Raw genomic sequence first — 23,752 nt, forward strand, 5'->3', positions numbered from 1 at the left:
CTTTCCCTCAGTCTTTTCTTCTTGTCTGCGCCTGTTCTATTTGTTTCGTGTCTCAACCATTTCTTCTACTTTCTCCATATTTGTCTCGTTGATCCCACTCTCTACCAGTTATTTCTTCTTCCACTCTGAGTCTGGGGCTACCACACATCTCTCTGAATATATGCAATCCATCTATTTGTCTAGCTATATTTTGAAGTTTTCCTCTACAGTTGCAATTAACTGGCTTCTATGTTCCATTTCTTTCTGCATACACCTGTATGCTACTTTTAGCACCATTTACTATTTGTCTCAATATAAGCAGATATGCCCCTAGTTATTCTCTGTCTACTTGTTATTTTGTGTGTGTGTATGTGTTTAATTGCCAGAAGGTATGTGTGCTGACTAGAGACAGAGTGGGAGAAGAACAAAACACCTCTCAATGGTGGTCACATCACAATCCCTTTTATTCCATCCAATGTGGAACTGGGGCACAGATACATACAGCCCTAGGGGTTATTGGTATTTTTCAAGCCATGAGGGTCAAGATTCAAACTACAGTCAGCCATATGGGGTCGGATCTCTTAACCATGAGGCCACAGGGCCAGCCCTCCATTTTATCTCCTACACTACAATGCCTTCACTACAATATGACTACTTACTTTGGTGTAGGTTGGCTTTTTGAATTTTGGCCTCCCTCTGCATTCACTTTGCTTCCTCTTATCTCTTGGCCTGACCTGCTTTCTGTGCTTACTCTATATTGTAAGTCTCTCCACCATTTGTCTGATCCCTTTCAGTGCTTTTCTTTCCTCAGCCAAAAAATAGGGTATACTGATAGAAACAGGGAGCCATTAGTAAAAATATTAATCCCATAGGAACACCTACTACATTTTACTTTCAAGTAAGTTGCATTTAAAACTAAAGAACACACAAAAAATTGGGGGTTAAAATACTTCAAAAACAAAAAAGAAAACGCTATATTCCTTAAAGAACTTGGTCTTCAGAAGTTGGCTAGGAAAATTCAAATATCCCCAGGAGGCACAACTAATTTAGGATAAGCTAACAATTGGCTGAGTTGCTTTAGGCCCAAGCAGAGTAAATACTTGAAGTCAAACCTGACTATTTAAAGATTTTTGCCTAAGGCCCACACTGTTCTGAACTCAGTACAAATTTCATCTCAGGCACAAGTTAATAAGACTAGGGTGGCAGCTTAGAACCTATGTAACATTGTATTACAGTTTTTAGTCTCCTAGCAAATTACTTACCCACTCTTGCTCTCCAAAGGACAGGTAGTTAAGTGTTCCTGGCAAGAATACAGGGCCTATACTCACCTCTGTTTCAGGGCTGGGATTTCAGTGGGTTCTGGCTCAAGTATTTCATAGGCCAAGTTCACATCCTCTGTCTCCCGAAGTAATGCATAAATGGGCTCAATTTGTTCATTAAACCTTGCCAAAAGTGTGCGTGCATCTTTTTTGGGCATTGCTGATTCATCCTCTTCTACTTCTGTATGGCAAAAAGTACAGCGGAAAGTTCCTACAGAGAAAACAGAAGTCTCAGGTCAAGGAGGTAAAATCTTTAAGACAAGCCTTTAGCAAACAGTTTATACTTTTCATCCCTTCCTAAACATTCTAGTACTAAAACTTTCAAATACATAGAAAAGTTAGAAGAATTTTACAATGAACACTCAACGCATCTTCCACCTAGATTCCACAATTCACATTTTGTTATATTTATCACGTATCTATCCATCTAGCATTTTTGATGCTTTTCAAAGTAACTGTAGCCCTAACTTAAGCACAGCAGTTTCTAATTATTTTTCATAGATTTACATTTATTTTAACTTAAAACCAAAACTTTTACAGGTTAACCACTGCACCTTGTACTAGCTTTCTTTTCACATATTATACATTTGGGTCTACGTTATAAGGAAATCCAAATAAATACCTAAAACCAAAAGTTTCTGATTATCCTGTACATTGTCACAATGTTATTTCATCAAACTTATTAACCATTTATTTCCAAATAAATTTAATCCAATCCATGCCTAACAGTAAAGTTCACACAACTTGGGGTGGCAGGTAGCATGATTTAATACACTGAATCTCACATGGCTGACTGCATGGCTCCAGTCCTGGACCCAGCGACTTGGATATCATGTTGGGCATGTGTTTAAGAGTGCCCAAAATCCTCAGGAGACTGAAGAAGAAGGCACTGCAGCTTAGCCATCCCCTTCCCCTCCCCAGAGTTGTGTGACTTCTTTCTTTCTTTCTTTCTTTTCTTTCTTTTCTTTCTTTTCTTTCTTTTCTTTCTTTTCTTTAGAAACATAAAACAACAAATATTATCTCCTATGGGCAGTGCGTCAGAAGCCTAGGTGTGCTCAACTGGGTTCTTTGCTTTGGAATGTCTAACAATGAACACAATGTCAAGAATGCAGATCAATGGGAATTTTTATAAAACACTAGAAGAGGGACCAGCAGCTAGCGTAATAGCTATGTCACTGGACTCCCATGTAGTCGACTGCGGTTCATGTCCTGGACCCGGTGGCTTAAACTCATGCCAGGCGCGTGTGCGTGCGTGTCCAAGATCCCAAGAGGAGAATGGAAAAGAAGGGATTGCGGCGTGGCCATCCCGCCTGGGGGGTGATTTCTCGCTTTCTATCTCTCTGTCTCTCTCTGTCTGGCGAGCGCACGCGCCCTATAGCAAAAACCTCTCCAAACAAAAAAAAAAAAAAGAGGTTCAATTTTTATTTTTCTTATTTCTATACCCCTAATATCCAATTTGTAACTAAATTATAGCAATTCCTTAGAAAATCTCATTTCAATCTAGACCACCATTACTTAGTCTGAAAAAGCTTCCTAAATCTGGTCTTTGAATCTGCAGGTTCTCCCTCTCCAATTCCCAGTTTCCTATGCCACCACTTTGATCATTTCATCCTCTTGTTCTAAAATCGATCAGATAGCTAAATTTCTAAAGTTAACATCATAAAAATCTAAATTTCTCATGCTGACATTCAAGACCTTACATTATTTGCCCCCAAAGACCATAAATTCAATCAAATTTATCTACACTTTCTTGATCTTCATACCAATCCTGTTCAGTGCTTTCAGAACAGAGGCAGGCTCTGGGTCAGCCCTGTGGCATAGTGGTTAAGTGCTGTGCAAAGAAAACTAGATCCTATGTGGCTGATCCAAGTTCAAATCCTGACCCCAGCTTCACACCAGGGTCACAAGTGATGGAGAAATGGAAAAGGGACTGCAGCATGAACGGGCTCCTTTAGGGAAGCTGCACACACATGCTCTTTATCATGAATAAAAATAAGCTTAAAAAAATAAATAAAAGAACTGATGTTCTAAAGAGTTTTGTGACTTGCCTAAAGTAACAGCAGCTATTGTCTACTGAGAGCTTACTAAGTGCCATGTATCACCAATTCTCAGAAGTTGGAATTATTTCTGCCTGTTTAATTCTGTAAAATACAGAACTTCTAAAAAGTTAGGTTATTCAATATCACATAATTACTAGCTGGAAGGAGGGGTTAGGATTCAAATCAATCCAAACTATTGTGTCTAAAACTCAAGCTCTGAAACATTACAGTCACCCTCAGGTATCTGAAGGTACTGGTTTAGGACCCCCATGGAAACATAACTCCAGGGATGCTCAAGTCCCTTATATAAAATAGTGTAGTATTTGCACATAATCTACACACATCCTCCTGTATATTTTAATCCATCTCTAGATTACTTGTAGTACATAATACAATACAAATGCTGTGTAAATAATTGTCACAACATACTTTTAGGGAATAATGAGAAAAAAAGTGTTTATGCTCAGTACAGATACAACCATCACAGGCCTAACTGCATATCATACATTAGCAACAATATGACAGTTAAAAACAAACCTACAGCTCATTAACTCCACAGACCTGGAGGGCCAAATGTATTTAATGGTCTAGATGAGTAGACAGTTAAGCTCTTATTTGTAATGCAGCTTTCCCTCAACTTACTTGAGGGAATAAAAGAGATCACATATGCAGGGTCTTCAAAAAGCTCATGGAAAATGCATACACTGAAAAAACTATGCATAGGTTGCAAAATTTTTACACCAAAATAAACTCGCACAATTCTATTTACCATTAGCTTTCTGGAGTACCTTCATAAATATTTCGTGTCTGTCACATGAGCAATTATTCAAATATTTAGCTTTAAAGGGCCTTGTATGTGACTGATACACATTTTATTTCCTTAATCCCTTAAGGAATAAAAAAAAAAATCAGGCAACTCTACTTCAATGTAACACTAGATCCTGCTGCTACATTTCCAGCAGAATAGCTTTCTTTACTGCTCTCATACATAGCCAAAAGTATGAAAGTTCTTCACTCATATAGTCTAAACTCTCTCCCCATTCATCTTCCTGCTGTTCAAACACTACCTAGTTGTCTACAACTATCCCAAATAAGTGAGAGAGAGAAAAGCAGTTCCTCACAGCTACAAGGTGGTCCAGCACTCACAACTAGGCATGATGTATTTCCATCAAACAGAATTTCACAGATAACCAACATCAGATAGGATGTGGGGCAACACCAAGCCCTGTGGAAATGTATCTGAGGATAGACAAGAGCGAGAACTGCTAGGAAATCCAGCTAACCCAAGTAACTGCTGCTTATATACCAATTACAGTTTAACCTTGCCCTGTTATTCTTGTCTCCTAGATAAGATTTACTAAGATAACCAATCACAGAATTACTTCCACTTTTTAATCCAAAGCAAACCCCCACCACTTCCCTGAATCCTCCTCAAAATTACCAAACAGAAGTTCAAATTCTCCGTCTGTCCACCATTACTGAGTCACTCCATGATGTGTGTTTGAAGTCAACTTAACATATCTCTTTAGAGCTCAAGAGATGGGTAAGGATTAGACATTTAGATATGAGAATCAACAATATATAGGTGGTAAATTAAACCACAAAGTAGATCAGTGTATCCACAGACACTAAGAAGAATGAGAAGATGCATCAATGAAGGTATAAACCAGAGGAAAAAGAACTCCTTGAGAAGCCAGATAGGATGGTGTTTCATAGAAATAGGCTGGTGCTAATTTTTCAGTCAACAAAGATTAAAACCAGCTTTTATATTTAGTATCAAGGATTAGTAGTGACCTTGGTTAGAGAAATTTGAGATGATACTCTATCTCTAATTTTTTTCTAACAATTCTATCACAGCCTCTTCTTTTCAATAGAAACATAAAGCATATAATCAATGTGAGAGTTAGGAAAGAAAGAAAAAAAAACAGGGCTTGACCCATAGTATAATAGTTAAGCACGGGGCATTGACAGCTGGATCTCAAATGGCTGGCCACAGTTTAAACTCAGGCCCCAGAAGCTTAAAGGTGCACAGGCGTGCCCAAAATCCTGACAGGAAGGAGAAATGAAGGAAAAAGAATTGTAGCTTGACCATGCCCCACTAGGGAGCATGTTCTTTCTTCCTCCCTTCCAATCTCCTTCCCCCTCTCTTGTGCACACACACAAGGACACATGCCTTCTGGCAATAAAATAAGATTGAATATAGCTCTTGAATATCTGCTGAATTTAAAAAAAAAAAACTGGTTTAGGACTTAATTTGGCCATTGAAAGAGATAGTCCATGAGAACTAAAAATATTTCAAAAGACAAACTGTCCAATTCAGTAGTTTCCATATTAGTTTTTAAAAGTAGGAATGCCATTCCTCAAGTGAAAAATCATGTGCTCTGGTAGAAGCATAGAAAGACAGCTAAGATAAAAGGCAATACTCTAACTCTCCCATTACATATCTTTTATTATTTTTTAAGAATTATTTAATTTTATTTATTCATTCACTCATTTATTTTAATTTTACCAGAGAGAAACACAGAGAGAGGCAGAGAAAGTGAGAAAGCAAGCGACCAGGTCCTTGAACTGTGATAGGCCACAGTACCTTAACTACGCCAGTACCTTAACGACTACACCACCTGCTGGCCCTCTCTCATTACATATCTTAAAAGTGTTACAAACCAGTGTCCTCAATGTCTCCCACCAGGCATACTTGGCTTCAGAACCTGTGCACTTCTGTTCCCTCTGCCCAGGGTGCTTTCTCTCAGTCAGTCAGATGGTTCATCTCCTAACTATTTCGGTTCTTCATTCAAAAGTTACCTTGGTGGGACCAGCAGTTAGTGTAATGGCTACATTCATTGCTGGACTCCCACGTAGTCGACCGTGGTTCGTATCCCGGACCTGGTGACTTAAAAACTCACGCCAGGCGCATGTGCATGCGTGCCCAAGATCCTGAGAGGAAAATGGAGGAGAAGGGATTGCGGCGTGGCCATCCTCCCTGGGGGGTGATTTCTCGCTTTCTGTCTCTCTGTCTCTCTCTGTCTGTGTGGTGAGCGCACGCGCCCTATAGCAAAAACCTCTAAAAAAAAAAAAAGTTACCTTGGTAAGACTTTTTCTAGACAACATCAACATTTTACTACTGCCCTCTCCATCATCTTTCCCTTTCTTTAATACTGTCACTGTTCAAATATTATGTTTTATTATTCATCTAGTTTATTAATCATTAAAAATTCATGTTGTACCCCAAATTTTAAAAAGTTTTCCCAAATACCCCATTAAAAAAAAAAAAACATATTCCAAACTCTAAGTAAACAAACAAACAGTTTGTCATTTTAGTTTATTCTCCCAAGACAAGTGCTTTTATTTTAGGGAAAAGAGAGAGAGAGAGAACTGTGTTAACGCTTCCATTTCATAGAAGGACAGCCTCAGAATAATAGCCCTCTAACTAAAATAAACTCATTTTCATTTAAAAAATATGGGGGGGGGATATAGTATATGATCATAAGGAAACTGAATTCTAACCTCAATCAGATTAACAGTTACTTATAGAAGGACTCATTTTGCAGTTTGAAAGGAGGGGCTTTTATAAACTGTCAAGAACTGTGAAGGATCTTAAGTTTCACCTTACTTGCAAGCTAACAAGTTACTCTGCCACAGCTTCGAGATGCTGGCAGGAGGCATAAGACACCTCAGTCAGAGACAAAGGACTTTTTTACTCAAGGCAGTAGCAGTAGCCAGTGTCAGATTTCAGCCCATTCCCTGAGTCTCAATTCTCAAAGGATGACACAAGAGGGCCATGTGACAAATGTACATGTAGTGGCTTGTGTTAAAGGAAAGAGACCCTGAACTTAAAATTCAGATCTTTGGGAACAGTAGATAGCGCAACAGTTACATTGCTGGACTACCATATAGTTGACCACAGTTTGAGTCCTAGACCTAGCAGCTTAAACTAATGCTGCGCCTGTGTGCACTCATGCACAAAATCCTGAGAGAAGGGAGGAGAAGGGATTGTGGTATGGCCATCCCCCCAGCGAGTGATTTCTCTCTTTCTGTCTCTGTTTTTCTCTGGTGAGTGCACGTGACCTATAGCAAAGATCTCTCTTTAAATAAATAAATAAATAAAGGAACTCAGATCTTTTATACTGGGCATATGCATGACAGCCCTCTGCTCTAAAGGGTGACATTACCTCTACTATAGGGGACATTAAGTAAACGTGCTCTAGAGAAAGGCATAATTATACAGAACAGTAAGCAAACACTATTTTTATTACACTAAACAGTAAGCAAACCACTGCTCTGGAGAAAAGTAATTCATCTTCCAAGACTGCTCACTAAGAAAACATCCTTGAAAAAGTCCAGAAAAAAGGCAGTTAGTCAATACCTCTACTTGGAAGATATTTATAACATATAAGAAACTCAAGGAGAACTGTGTCCCAATAATTATCATGTCTGCAAACATACAAGTGGAAAGCTTAGCCTAACATCTCTGAGTCCTGTGTTTATCACAAAAACACAAGTTATATATGAGAAGCAGCCTGTCAGAAGCCAAATGTGGAAATGTGATGTTTTTTGGAAAGTGACTTATGACTACTTTAACATACCAGCAGCATTTTTAGAATTTCACTGAACATGTTAAAACTATAAAATGCTTAAAACTACAGGACCAGCAGATGGCATAATGGTTATGTCACTGGTCTCCCAGGTAGACAACCATGGTTCGAATCCCAGAACCAGCGGCTTAAAACTCACGTTGGAGGTGTGTGCATACATGCCCAAAATCCTGAGAGAAGGGATTGTGGTGTGGTCATTCCCCCTGGGGAGTGATTTCTTGCTTTCTGTCTCTCTCCGTCTCTCTGCCATATAGCAAAAATCTCTCTTACGAAACAAACAAACAAAAAACTCTACTCATCAGCTTTCCCAAATCAGAAAGGGTGGTAGGCTAGGGGTGGGGCAGACATACTCAGCACATACTATGTAATGAGCATCATGTTCGAAAGAGTAGTGGTAAAACACAAACAGACACTGAACCTGTCATCGAGAGGCTTAAAGCTTAGGAGAGAAGAAAGATCTCTGGAGAACATGAACAGAGACCAGTGTAACAAAGCACATAAATTCTTCAGAGTTAAAGAAGGAATGAGATTTCTAGCAGAAGACAACAGAGACAGCTTATTGGAAGGTGAATTTTCTAAAACAGAACTTAGAATATAAAAGGTTGTTACATAGATCAAGAAAAAGGGTGAGGGAACAAGACATTCTAGAACCTCAAAAATAGAAGCAGGTTGGAAAACAATGCTAAGCTGCAATTTCAGTCTTGTAGGAATGTGGTTAGAGTGGCAAAAAACAGAATCCATAAGACAAACTGGAATGACAATACTTGGGTCTTGACTACCACACTTCATTTTGACTTTATTCTTTACTAGCAGGAAAGCCAGTGAAGGGTTTTGAGAAAGAACATGAGGTCATCAAAAGTAAAATTCATAAATATTGATCTGCTTTACTGGCTTGAGATGGCCTACCAATAAGAGGCAGTTCTTTACTCAATGTTTGCATAAAAATTACTGGTGGAATTAATACTCAGGCCCTACCCATTGACACTGATTCAACAGATCTGAACTGGAGCCCAGGAATGTGAATTTTGAAAGTTCCACAAGAAATTCTGATACATACTCCTGGTAGAGAGCTGCTGAATGAGTAATATAATACTTACAGTATGATTATGACTGGACCACATATAATAGTGTGCACAGAATATACTATGAAAGAATGAAACGAATCTGAATTGAAATTCAGAGCTCTGAACCATCCTTCCCTTTTCACATGTACGACCGAGAGGGTAAAAACCTGAATTCAAGCCATACAAGGGAAAACGTGCAAGCTAGATCTAAGAATATGGCAACAAAGAGAAACAAAGACTTCAAAGATTCTTTAAGCACAGCTTGACAAATGAGGGGGTTAGGAGGAAAAAGGAATTCAATAATAAGCAGGCTGTTTGATCATTTATACTCACACACCGCAAAAGAACTAAGAAAGGTATTTTACACATATTCTCATGAATTCATCAGAGGCAAGTCTGAATAGTATTATCCAAGTCTGACATCCGAGGTAATAGCTTGAAAACAAAAATCACTAAACTTGCCTTCAAACACACATCTGTCTGGTTTAACAGACTAAATTCACTGCACCATCCTGAATTATATAGCATTTTCCTAACCTCACATCCCTGTCAGCTATAATTTAGCAAACTTTCCCTATGTCTGTACATAAAGTCTAATTTAAAAAAAAAAAGTATTGGGGGACCAGCTGTTGGCGTAATGGTTATGTCGCTGGACTCCCATGTAGTCAACCAAGGTTCAAGTCTCAGACCTGGTGGCTTAAAATCACTCCGGCACGTATGCATGCATGCCCAAGATCCTGAGAGGAGAATGGAGAAGGGATTATGGTGTGGCCATCCCCCCTGGGGGTTGATTTCTCGCTGTCTCTCTTGTCTTTCTGGCAAGCACTTGTGCCCTATAGCAAAAACCTCTCTCCCTCCCCCCCCCAAAAAAGTATGGAACAAGGGCCAACAGGTGGTGTAGTGGCTAAGGCGTTGGATTCCCACATTGCCAAATGCGTTTTGAGCCCCAGTCTTGGCGGCTTCAAAATCATACCAGCTACATGTGTGTACATGCCCAAAATCCCAAGGAGAACGAATGGAGAAGGGATTGTAGTGTGACCATTCCCCCTAGGGGGTGATTTCTCACTTTCCCTCTCTGTCTCTGTGACAAGCGTACATTCCCTATGGCAAAAACCTAAAGAAAAAGATAATAGAATTTATAATGATTTATTTAAGAAACATCAAGTGCCTATCATATACCTGGCATTTATTTAGTTGAGTATTAACCTATCATGCCAGAAGAATCGCTGCTATGACAGTCTATGGGCAGCAAGAGTAAAAATAAGGAGATTAGCAAATGAAAGGAAGGAGACTACTGAAGAGAGAAGTATAAAATCTAAACAAGAGATAATGACTTCAATAATTTTTCTGGACAATCCTTTAGAAAAATTCTGAATAATTGCTTTTACTCTCCCCATCCCCTCAAAAAGAATCAAGTATAAGTGCTTTAAAAAAACACCATGCAATACTAGGAGAAATTGACTAAGCACTAAGAGTAAATAAGCTGTCACAACAACAAAATATTTCATGAAGACTCATTTTGCTTTGTTAGAGTAAATCAGGGGGAGGGAGGAAGAAGCTGAGGATGTGAGGTAAGGAACAGGAACTATAATCACAAAAAAAAGGGGGTGAGGGTAGAGATTGGGTTGAGTAGAAACACAGAGAGTAAAGACCAGGTTTGCCATTTTAGTCCATATTTAGTCTCTACTATTTGAGTCTTTAAGAAATGTAGATATATTACTTACAAATTTTCAGAAGAAAAGTGTTATTTTGAACCCTCCAAAAGCATTCAACTACCTCTTGATCAATATCCGGAAGTCATATTGTCATTCCTGGGCTATTCATTGATTGAGATATTAGAGGACATAAAAGCAGTGTAAATAGTTATGGATGCTGAAGACAGTGTAGAATGTTGCAGGGGAAGAGAAGAATATAGGGAAGGAAATCAGGGAGAAAAAATAGAGAGGCTGGACATTTGTGGGACACAGAAATGGTTAATAGCCAGTTAATGATAACCTGTGTAGTATTCTCAACTGGACTGGTCTCAGAGGAATTTCATGTTGGATAAATTTTCTTTAAAAGCCATATGATGTATAGCAATCGAATGTTTGAAAAAATAATAAAAATAAAATAAGGTAATATAAAAACCTTTATTATAACTTTTTAAAGTCAGGGTGTTCAGGAGGATGTATATTAAAATGTTAATGCTGAAAGGGGCAGGAGATGGTGTAGTGGTTACATTGCTGTATTCCCGCATGGCCACTATGGTTAGAGTCCCAGACCCAATGGTTTGAAAATCACACCAGGTGCATGTACGCGTGTGCCCAAGATCCCAGGGAGAGAATGCAGAAGCAACTGGTGCAGCATGGCCATCCCCAGGGAGTGATTTCTCACTTCCCCTCTCACTGTCTCTGTCGTACTCCCTCCAGTTAGTGCCCACATCCTATGGCAAAATCTTCTAAAAATAAATAAATAAATAGGTAAATAATCCATTAATTAATTAAATAAAATGTTAACACCAAACTGAAAGTCTCAGAAAGTCTTTTTTTTTTTTTTCTCTTTTCCCAGAAGGGTATGTGCACTTGCCAGAGAAAGCAAATAACCCCCTCCATGAGGTGTGGTTATACCTTAATCCTCCATTATTTCATGCTATTGGTATTTCAGTCACACACACATGCGTACTGGCATATTTCTCAAGACAGCAGGCTGGGACTCCTCCAACTGTGATCAGTCACGTGGGATCCAGTCCTACATGTAGTACTTAATTGCTGCACTATGAGGCCAGCCCAAAGTCACTTTTTATTTTGTTTAATTTCCAAATTTCATTTTCATGAAACAAATTTCTTCAGTTTAAATGGACAATGGAAAATGTATGGAAAAGGAACTGTTATTATCAAATAATAACACCCATGAAAGGAACATTTCATACAATTATTTTATGTACAATAAAAAGAAATAAAGAGAAATTTGAAAGAAACATCCTTTAATAATTGACTGCAGGGAACCAGCAGATGGCATAGCAGTTGCATCACTGGGCTCCCACAATGGCCAAATGCTGTTCGAATCCTGGACCGGGTGGCTTGAAACATACGGGGGGGTGTATGTATGTGTGCACGTGAGTCCAAGATCCTGGAAGGAGAATGAAGGAGAAGGGACTGTGGTGTGGACATCCCTCTTGGGGGGTGATTTCTCACTTTCTCTCTCTCTCTCTCTCTCTCTCTCTGTCTCTCTCTCTCCAGCAAGCACACACACCCTAAGGCAAAAACCTCTTAAAAAAAAGTTTTTAATTAGTAATTCAATGCAGAACACACAGCACTGCAAAACACTGATTCATTTGCATAGAAAAGGAAAGATGTAGGTTTAACGTCTTTTGAAATTCAGAAGATCTCAAGTATATTAATAGCTTACAAAATACAATCGCATACCCAGAAATTCAATTTAGCAATGAATCTGGCTTCTACCCCTCCTTAAATGAATACTTACCTAGATTTGGTCTAATCATACATCATTCCTAGATTCTGGAACTCATAAATAAAGGGAAATGTAATATGGTGGGAGAAATGACAAACTGAAGTAAGGTATTTGGGGAAAGATACTAAACCTTGCAATGAATTCTCTAAAGTAGGCCTAAATTAAAATAATCTCGACATGCAGTAAGCAGGAAAAAAATTTGTGGTTTCGATATGACTATTCGAAGAATAATCTATAGAATACCATATGTCAAAATCAAAACTAAAAACCAACTCTTCATAGATAAGCAAATACTTTAGTCCTTATGTAATTGGCATAAAAAATTGAACACAAAAGCTTTTTTTAAAAATTAAAAAGTCTCAAATCCTCCAGATCAAAGTACCAGATTTTGAAATATCAACCCTAAAGGTTTGTGAGGGCATGTGGGAGAAGGGTAAAGATACTTATTCCTTACTATCTTTCCATAACCTGTTCATATATGTATTTTTAACTTATTCTAATAACCTCCCCCAATTTCTCCCTACCCCCTCCTCTCCCGCACCTGAAAAATATACACCTTTGAGCTTTCTGGTATAAGAATCTCATTAACTCATTAAAGGTAAGATTCCAAAGACTGAGGACTCAGCAACTAAACAAAACAATAATAAAAAGATTCCATTTTGTATTTGTGTTTTTAGCATTTCAAGAATTGAAAACACTAAGACATCTCCTGTCCTAAGTAGTAAGAGATGACGACAGGAAATAGAAGCCCACCTCACGAAAGCAAACATTATTAACAGGTCTTTCAGAGTCTCATAAATAGAGGACCCTAACACTGATAGTTTTAAAATGTTAGGTTAAGGGTATGTAAGAGGCATTTCATTTATATGGGAATCAGGAAGCTGATCTAAATCAAAAAGCTTTCCCTGCAGTCACAAAGAAAGAACAGACTCATAAAATTCAATGCCAAACGTTATATTTATATATATGTATATGTATATATGTGTGTGTGTGTGTGTGTGTATGTATATATATATATATATATATATATACATACACACACATACACACATCCCCCAAGGAGATACTAAGTTTACTTGAGTTTTTTTTTTTTTTTTGCTATAGGGCACATGTGCTCTAATCACCCCACAGGGGGAATAGCCACAGTGCAATCCCCTCTCTTCCATTTTCTTCTTGGGATCTTGGGCACATAAGCACACAAGCACACGTGTGCATCAGGTCTAGGACTTGAACCAAAGTCAGCCATATGGGAGTCCAACACCTTAACCACTACGCCACCTGCTGGCCCCTCTTAAGTATTTCTAATGACTCAAAAAGAGACCTCCATAGGAGGAGCTCTCTCTATTCCTACTGTTAGCTACCTTTTAAGAGTTAGGTATTACAGTTATTTTTAGTTAGTTATTAAATACTTCTTTATGCTAATCTTATCTGACTTTAGTCTTTTCCATGGAATCAAATAAAACAAGCTGAACCTCTATATGACAGTGATATTTTTAAAATATTCAATCTATTAGCAAAACATGCTAGTAATCTATATGCCCCTAGATTTACGATTATATTCTTTTTTAAGATCCTCCAAATTCAGAAGTATAAAATCCTCATGTACATGTGCACACACACACACACACACATTATTATTAAACTACATAATATCTAAATTCCTATTTCTAAGATTTTATTAAACATATAATTTATAAGCTTCCTCTTAAATTTAAATTACCTCTTATCTCAAAGTTTATTTAAAATGCTAAGTGAATTCAGTAATAAGGACTCAAAAACTCTATTTCTAATTTGAACACCTAATAATTTTACTCCACATAGTGTCATATATGCCTTTACAGTTATTATAAAACAATATTCTTTTGTCTAATATTCTCACTGCTGAGAATTCTTAAGGAAAAAATCTAAAAAGGACTAAAATGTTATATATCAAAGATATTCAAAGCATCTTACCTATACCAGCAACAAATAAAGTCAAAGTGTCCAAAGAGGGTAGAAAGAAAAGTGGGGGGAAATTACAACTATTAAAACATATTTTTGGGGGTGTGCGAGTAGTGTAGTGGTTAATATGCTAGACTTCCATATGGCCAACTATGGTTTGAGTCCCAGGCCCAGTGGCTTGAAAAATCACTCTGGGTGCATGTGTGTGCGTGCCTAAAATCCCAAGAGGAGACGAGAAGGGATTGTAGCATGGTCATCTCCTCGGGGGGGTGATTTCTCACTTTCCCTCTCTCTGTCTCTCTCTGATCAAGTGTATACTCCCTCTGGCAAAAAATCTTAAAAAAAATAACAAAAACATATTTTGAACACAAGATAGAAACAGGAGGAGTTTGAGACATTAAGGAACCAAGAGATCACAAACTATTTTAGGCTATGATTATCATTACAAGTAACAGCATAAAAAGTTGGTGGTTGTATGGGTGATTTTTTTCTTCTCAAAATTTTTACTGGCAGTATGATTGCATAATTTTAAAACCAAAAACAGAAAATATAAACCGTAACATCTAAAAACAGAAAATGAATTTTCTCTCCCTTTTGGGGAAGCATGTTGCTGAACTTAGAAGTGCCATTAACTAAATTACCCATGGTTGAAATTGCTAAAATAGAAATACTAACTCTATTTACATGGTCAGAAAGCTTGCTAAACCTAAAACATGCATTTATGAACCACAAGGTGCTGATTTGGGGGATTTCATGTCATATTATCTTTATTTTGGTTACATAATACCATATTTCAGGAACGAAACAGCTGGTTTTGATGGATTAAGTGTCTTAAATCAGGGACTGATTGAGTAAGGGCTAAGCTATTCCATTTTAATGAAATTAAGTATCTATATAAACGAAGCGTCAAATAGTTGAAGAGTTCAACCCAGAAACAGCAAAACCAATATCTAAATGGAGAAAATATATATGGGAGAAATAAAAATAGTGGAGGAAAAAGCTACAGACTAAAGAAGTAAAATTACTGGCTTTTGACTTAAAACTGCCCAAACAATCCTTGCTGAGTCCATAGTCCTGAGTCCGGAATTTCCCGTTGCTCCTCATGAGTTCTTATAGGAGTCACAACCCTTTGTCCAGTGGCAGAGTTGCCTATACATCTGAGTTAAGAACTTTTTATCAAGGTGACAGTGAAGTTTGTAAGGCTTCAAATCTAATTCCTGAATAACCCCTACTTCCAAGTATAAATCATAATTCAAAAATCAGCACATTTTTTTTCTTAAGGGCAAGTCAATATGAAAAGCCAAATTATAATCCAAAAGCAATTATATTCTCAGAATGATGGTCATTAATAATCAGAAATTTTCAATCATGATACCTAAGGCTTCACTGTAGGGTCATAACCACCCTGTAAGTTAAACATTATGGTTGGTTTCTCAGGGTATCCTCCCCTAAATTAAAGTAAAATGCCTTATGTTTACTCTCCATGCTGACCATATCCCTCATATTAAAAATGGTTTTTAATCAGACTGGTCACAACACAATTGTTTCAGTTTTAGCTTTCTTTCATAAAATATTTTCATGTCTTCTACTCTAACCTTGGCTAATACATGTTAGAGTGTTGGGCCATCTTTTCCACAGGCAATCTACTGATCAACTACTGCAGCTTCACTTGGAAACTAACCCTAGATGAAATTCAAAGAGCACCATGGATCAATCTTCTAAATTCTGATCTATAAGTAGTAGAATCACCTCCTTTTAGGAAGTTTCATAAAGTTAAATAAAGACTCAAATGATGAATAAAGTAGTAGAAAGAATCACATTACTTTAGATTCCCCTCTCTGAGGGACTGGAAAACACCTTCCACTGCAGTCAAGAGTGATGAAGACAGGACCAATTGTAACACCAACATCTGTAGAGAATCACAAAACCAAAACCCAGAGCTCCTTTGAGAAATCTGTTAGAATGAATGGCAAGAATCACTAGATTTTCTAGTCTATTCTGAAGAGCTCCAGATATCTTCTAAAACCTTCCTCTACAGCACACTCAAGCTATATTTATAACTATACCAGGATAGGGAAGGTTTTCTTATAATCAGAATCTCTCCTAGTTAAGCCCTTCCAAGATAAATAGGATTGGCCAAATTAAGCAGTTAATACAAATGTGAATTCTTTAAATGATTTTTCATCCAATATCAATGCTTCACAGTAAGTAAGGGAAAAAAAGGTCATAGGGTTCACCATATTTCTTTTTGTCAATAATCTTAACTAATATTGGGGTGATTTTTCCCTTTATAAAGAAATAATTTTACCATACATTTTAAAAATTAGAAAATTAAATATGCACACAAATCTGTGATTTTTTTCCCAACAAAATGCTTTAAGTATGAACATTTAAATGAAATTTTAACAAGTTTTTTAAAAGCCAGGTTTATAAACTAAAAGGTATCGGTACAACTGAATTATAACAGAGACAATCTAACTTAACAATATTGAGTCCTATACATTTTTACCTCTGAAAAATAAGACAAAATTGATCATTGAGTAATTAGCAAAACTATAATCTTTCTCAGTTTACAAACAAGATAAAATAACTATATAACCAAGAAAAGATGTATTTTTACAAAATGCATATATTCTAAACTGTGTTAAGAAAAATCATTATAGCTACAGTACTTTAATTTTAATTAATAAGAAATGATTATGTCTTTTTTTTCTAAGAGCGATTATTGCTATAGGGCACATGCGCTCACCATGGACAGAAAGGAGAAATCACCCTCTGGGGGTATGGCCATACCACAATCCCTTCTCCTCCATTCTCTTGAGATTTTGGGGACATGTGAGTTTTAAGCCACCAGGTCTGAGATTCAAACTGCGGTCGACTTCGTGGGAGTCCAGCAACGTAACCGTTATGCCAATGGCTGGTCCAGGAATGACATGTCTTATTGATAATTCTCTTCCATTAATGCATAGTTATATCTATCTACTTCTTAATTTGAAAAAAGTTTCCCTCTATTTCATCTGGTTAATAACTCTTACATATCTTTTTGGTCTCAGCTACTTACTTCTTCCAGCGGTCTCCCCCACATCCAGATCATCTGTTCTATTTATTTCCAATAGTACTTTCTGCTCCCACTAACAAAGCATTTAAATACAACGTATTATAACTGTCTACCAATGACCGGCACAAGTATTTACATATTCACCGAATGAAGAAGTCAAAGGTAAAATTTGTCAAAATAGTCTCCAAGTGACAGAAGTGCCATAGGCGAGAAAACCTCATGAATGAGTATACCCCCTTGTTTAGGAGAAAGAATGTGAAGATCTTCTCAAAGTAGAATATAGCTAAACAAGACAGGATGACTGACTGTATGCTGACTTAACAATGATCCATGCACTCTTGCAACTGTTTAAACTAGATGAGTCAATTTAAGAAAAAAGTACACATTTTTTTTAGTAAGAAGATTCACAAACTGGAAAAAACTCACCTGTCATGGGATCAAAGAGCTGATTAGCTTCTAAGTCTGTGAAAGTACTACTACAGACAGGACATTTGAAGGAAGCCCGGTTGGTGGAATCTCTCTCATCAGTTTCAATCCTCCTTCTCATGTGGTCTAATTTATATTTTACCACATTAACAAGAGTACGGTAATTGATAAAGTAGTAGTTATGACGAGTGGTTTTCCCATCTGCAGCGGTCTCTACCCTCATTCTGCATTTGATAAATTTGTCTCCCTTTAAATTATTCAAAACTGATCGAAGTTGCTTCCGATCAAACTTGAGAAGCTCCAGCATATCCTCCTCTTTCACACAGGGGTTCCGGATCAAGATGTCCAAGGCCAAGGCGTGCTCAATGCCATAAAACCCCCGGATCACGTACTTGGCCAATCGCTTCAAAGCTGCTGGAACCTCGGTGAGGACATCTGGATCTGCCATCTTTAGCAGCAAACTTCAACTTTTAATACACTGAATTCAGAAAAACAGAGAAGATTAGCGAGACATAAGGACATGGAAGTCATTTCAAATCTACGCTAATCAACCTATTACTAGTAGCAGATAGCTATCACTATTCTTGGAGTAACCACAAAAGTATTATTTTAAAAGACTTCTAATACCCAAGCATTTAACATAAAGAACAAATTTTCTTCTAGAATACACTAAAGATTACACCTAAAAGCTTGACAAATTTTGCAAATGATTACTGTCATGATCTTCAGTGTGCTTGATTCCAAAAAGTGACTTATCTATAACAATGATATGTCAAGTGCAGTCCATTTCAGAAAGAGAAACATGAAGCAGTTAAATGAAGTGCTAACCATGGTACAGATTTTGGGGAATGTTGGAAATTCCCTGAGAAACCTAGCAATTAGCATATTTTAAAAATGTTATTATTTCTATTTATTTCCTTCAGTAAATTTTTCTGCAAAGATTCTACGATGTTTTACATAGTCACATTTTCACAATAAAATCCCAAAAAGTCAATAAACACACAAGTAATGACCAGTTTAGATGCATACAAAATCATTAACTATTGTAAATCTGAGAGAAATTAACACTTAGATGGTGACAGCTTTGCCAAACTTGCAATTAAATAAACATCATCTAGTCCTTAAAAAGGGAAGAAGTGAGAGAAATAAAACAGCCCAAGATATCCTTAAATATGGATATTTATCGCTCGTGGAACAAGGCAGAGCTAAGTGTATTTAATTTTCCACATCGTGGTCCAGAAAGCTCTCTTCTCAGAGCCCAAACTCACATGTGGTTGTTAGACTTACATGTGATTATTTAAAAGCCTGAGCTTTGGAATTCAGAGCTAGCTTGTGTTTTGGTAGCTGTGAGATCTGGGGAAATGCCTTAAACAACTTCAAGCCATACTTTATTCTCTAAAAATTAAGGATATTATCAACTACTTTGATGGGAAAACTGAGATTAATAACTAAGAATGTAAGTAAATGGTTTAGAAAAGTCTTGTTAACAAAGACAGCCTTCATATTGACCTAACATATTCCAAACTAAAAATGGCCGAACTATCTGTACAAATTGTATCAAGCCCAACTTCCCTACTCCATAGGAAAAATGTTAAGAGACATCCATTGAACCATTTTAGTGAGTAGTTATATTGTTATAATACTAGTTTTAACTGAAACCTTTTATTTGCAATCAGTAGTTATTAACCCTATCAGATTTATTGTCTCTTTTTATAAGAAATACTTCTATAGCCATAGTACTATACTATAAAAAATTCCCAAATAACCAACCTATACACAAATTTTTTGGGAAAAATATAGGTCTTAAGTGTAAGAAAGGAAAGCAAAAGAAAAGTCAGTTATAACAAAATATATACTTTAGATTACAACTACTCAGGCATGACTATATATGAGGACAAATAACAAAGTAGCAACTAGATCCAAATCTGTGGTCCTAGAGTATTCCTGTTATCCCAGGGCTTACAGATGCCAGGCAAGTGCCACCGTATATTACCATACCAGACCCATTTTGTTCTCCTTTCAATGTGGTGTACATGTTGTACTTGAACCTAGCTTTTTTTTTTTTTTTGGTTTCACATACTCAACAGCTGGCAGAATATAACATATCCATATAACATATGGATCTAGAAACATTCAACAGACCAAAGAATGGCAGGCAAATGTGAACATAACCTATTTTTCCAGCACTATTTCCTACTATTGTATTCCCTTACCCACTCTCACCCCATACACTCCATGCAGCCGGCCAGTGGTTCTCAATCCCAGCTGTATGGCAGAATCATCTGAGTGGCATATTAATACCAACTCTTTGCACAATTTCCAGAGGTTTTGTTTCAGCTGGTCTAGGAGGGCCCCATGGCATCACATTAATTTTATAATAAAAGCTCTTTAGGTTAATCTAATATACAGCAAAAATCCATGGCTATTACTTATCCCATCAATGCACATCCTTCATGGAGATGTGCCTATGCCACTTACCACTCAGTTTATTTCCTTTACCTGAAACACCTTAGGAAGCCCTGAAAATTAGAGCAAGGAAATGACATGAGGACCCTGCAATCTTAGACTGTGACTCCAGAAAATTCTCAGACTCAGTTTCTTCGTATATAAAAATAAATAATAACTGCTACATACAGCTGATATATGGACTAAATGAGACAAATGATACAAATTGTTCTGATTTCAGGGCTGGCATAAAAGTTCAATTTAGTACTGGCATTCATAATAGATCCTATTTACAAAAGTGACTCTTACAGTGGAAACACTGAAGTGAGGGAAGATGGAGGCACCGGGGAAGTATCGGAAGCTATAGTAATATAATCCAACCTAAGGAAGACGGCAAAAAATTTCTTCGAGAAGAGGATAGGATGAATAACACTACAAAAATAAAATCAGAAGGATCTAACAACATATTTGAAACAGAGTACTAGAGTAGAAAAATCTTAAATAGCTCTTTGTTTTGAGCTAGCGTGACCAGGAATGGAAAAGTACTGTTATGACGAGAAATGGGTAACACCTAAAAAGAGCAGGTTTGGAGGAAAGGAGGCATTCACTTTCACATACTTGTCTTTGAACAAATACCATGAGTTATTCCTCTGAAGATGCCCAGCAGGTAGCTGATCAAAGGAAACTGGAGCTCAAGAACAAAGTCAAGCTGGGCTACCCTGTGCAAAGTCTCTGCATTCTGAACTCCTTCCTGACCACTGCCTCCTCTCCACCACTCCTTTCCCATTCATATTTAGTCTCTTTACTGGATCTCTGAACTTCTTCAGTTTCTGAGGTGAGAGTTCCCAAACTTATATCTACACACATTGTTTCATCCAAAAAATGTTTTGAACATTTTCTGAATTAGTTGTCAACATTTAAAAATGAGAGTTCACATAAATTTCAACTGCCAGCTCCTCCAGAAAACTGGAAATATCTGAAGAACAAAGTGAGGTTATGTTCCCATTTGGAAACAATAAGCTGGAGCTGAATAGCAGTTGACACTTTTCAACAGGGAAGGGGTGTGGCTGAACTCTGGAGACCTCTCAGTGTGCGACCTCTCAGGGCCCTTGTTCCTTCTATTTAGCTCCATAGTCTATCAGTCATGTCTCAACCTCACTTCCCTTCCCAGCCCAGCCCTACATGTATTCTAAAAAGTTTTAAAGACTACACCAGGCACAAAACTAGAGAAACAAAGTTGAAAACAATGCACTCTCTGCCCTGTGTCTACCCTTGTCAACGACACTTCTAGCCACAGATGCGTAATTCTCAGTTCCAAGAGCCACATGCATGAGAAAGACGCAGAAGCAGAGATGTAGGTGAACACAGACAAGCTGTGCTGCTCAGTCATGCTGAGCTTCTTTATTTATACATTTTACCAGGCACAGTGAACTGTCTGAAAGCTTTCAAGGATGCCATTGAAGTTCTACAGTTAGAGATAAGAACTTTAGTGTAGACATTTTCCGACCTTGTTACTATCATGTGTGATCCTATTATGCATCATAGGTCAAGCCAGTTTACTTATGCTGTTCCTCTGCCCACAAAGCTAAACCCGAACCTCCTCCTAAATATCCCTGAATTTTCAAATGGTATTTCAAAGAGATCTTCTCAGAGTGTATAGTAGCTTAGAATAATTCCCTCCCCCATGTTCCCATAGCTCTTCCCCTTCTTGTAGTTTGTCCATGTCTCTAAGACCAGGACTTCATTTCTTTCACCAATGAATTTCCAGCGTCTGGTACACCTAGTCATGTACTTCCATAAAATTTTCAGTTCACCTCCTAGGCACGTGTTCTACCAACAAGCCCATCCTGCCTGCCAGCTTTCTCCCAGTTTACTTCCTCCACTTTTGCTTGCACAGTAGAAAAAGACCACTGGACACACGCTTCTTAAAATGGTTTATGAGGGTGGTGACAGGACCAAAATCGCAATTTTAAGATTATACTGACTGCAGAATGGAGATAAAAGGGGAAAAGAGTGGTTTCAGGAGTCCTGTTAGATTATTTCCGTATACTACGATACCAGATGTAAAAGAAATTGAATTCTCTCTATGTAACAGCGGTTTTTCTGTTGCCATATCTCATGGGACTCTCATAAAGCAGCAGACTACCACCAAACCTCCGGTCCCGGCTGCCCTCCACGAGCCGCGTGCAGTCCAGTTCACTCCTCCCCACTGTGAGAACCCTAGTCCTAAAACTCCTTCGGACTCTCCCAATTGAATCCAGGGCCACACGAGGCACAGCCAGGCCCGTCCTACCTAAGGTAGCTCACGGGCCGCTCCGGGGTCAATGGTTCTTTGGAGGACCAAAAAAAGAGGGTAGCTAAGAGGAGGAAACGAGGCAAGATGACAGGTCAGGTCAGAAGAGAGTCAAGGAGAGAGGAGAGCGAAGGAGTAAGAAACCACGACACGCGACGCAGGGCCAGGGACCTGGGAACAAGAAATATGGAACAAGGTTTACCGAAGCGAATCCTCGAACACTGGTACTACTGCTTCCCTCAGTGCTTCAACTACCGGCTTAAACGACTACGCAAACTCTGCGACAAAGAAAACGCATTATGCCTGCGACCAGTTTTGGAAACTACCCGCTACCTTTACCCAGACGGACCAATCAGCACGGAGAACCCTTCAATAAAACAGCCATACTCCTACCGACCAATAAAATTAAAGATTCTGCTCCGTGCTAAGCTCTGATTGGCCTAGAATCCCGGAAAAGGCGTTGGCTGCGTAAAGGTGGAGGCAAGATGGCGTCCCTGGATCGGGTGAAGGTACTCGTGTTGGGAGACTCAGGTGAGCTGTCTAACCCACCTCCCGGGCTCCCGACACTTTTGAGTTATTCAATAACCGCCTCCTTTCATGATTTCCTCCCAGCTCCCTGGTTCTTCGGCCAGTGGTTGAAGTCCTCCGAGGCCTAAAGACTACACTTCCCAGAGGACTTTGCTCCATTGGCCAGAGCAGCCTCGTTTCGCGGGTTTGGGAGGCGGGGAGCGGACAGCCTAGACCCTTTCCTTCTCGGAGTTTGACGTCGGTCTCCGAACGACGCCAGCCTGGGGTGTATTTGCCTATTCCTTTGTTTTAGAAAAAGAAAGAAAAAATGCAGACATCGAGTGTTGTATTGGGCGCCGTTTTAAGACGTAGAAGTTAGTAGGACCTTGCCTTCAAGAGGTTTTTTTGGTTGGTTTTGGTTTGGGGATTTTTTTTTTCCCCTCGTTTAGGGATGTCAAGCATGACGCTGGCAAGCGCTTTGCATATTATTTAATTCTGGGTCCAGTCTTACCCATATTACAGATCAGAAAAGTGAATCATAGAGTTGTAAATACCGAACTAGTTTGAAACCAGAGTCCACGCATTTAAACGCGGTGGTGGTACTCTTTATTTTAATCCGGATTCTTGATTTTCTTGTTC

General features: G+C 38.2%; 2 protein-coding genes across 4 annotated transcripts in view; one reads left to right on the top strand and one right to left on the bottom strand.

The window, feature by feature from the left end:
* GTF2E1 (general transcription factor IIE subunit 1) overlaps positions 1 to 22,906 on the bottom strand; it is a 30,011-nt gene extending 7,105 nt beyond the window's left edge. Inside the window, exons 1-3 of the mRNA XM_006146702.3 lie at positions 22,809 to 22,906; positions 17,869 to 18,346; positions 1,308 to 1,509 (exon numbers count right to left, since the gene is read on the bottom strand). Coding sequence (XP_006146764.1) covers positions 1,308 to 1,509; positions 17,869 to 18,316 — 650 coding nt within the window. The 5' untranslated portion in view covers positions 18,317 to 18,346; positions 22,809 to 22,906. The remainder of the gene's footprint in view (positions 1 to 1,307; positions 1,510 to 17,868; positions 18,347 to 22,808) is intronic.
* Positions 22,907 to 23,062: 156 nt separating this feature from the next.
* Positions 23,063 to 23,752, top strand: part of RABL3 (RAB, member of RAS oncogene family like 3) — a 63,549-nt gene continuing 62,859 nt past the window's right edge. For all 3 annotated transcript variants that reach the window (XR_001370242.2, XM_027771129.1, XM_006146703.2), the window contains exon 1: positions 23,063 to 23,137. Coding sequence is in view for 2 of the 3 variants with exons in the window: in XM_027771129.1 (XP_027626930.1) it covers positions 23,092 to 23,137 (46 nt within the window). In the remaining variant the exon portion in view is untranslated. The remainder of the gene's footprint in view (positions 23,138 to 23,752) is intronic.

The sequence above is a fragment of the Tupaia chinensis genome, unplaced genomic scaffold, assembly GCF_000334495.1.
Source record: "Tupaia chinensis unplaced genomic scaffold, TupChi_1.0 Scaffold000185_1, whole genome shotgun sequence".
NCBI classification, from domain to species: Eukaryota; Metazoa; Chordata; class Mammalia; order Scandentia; family Tupaiidae; genus Tupaia; species Tupaia belangeri.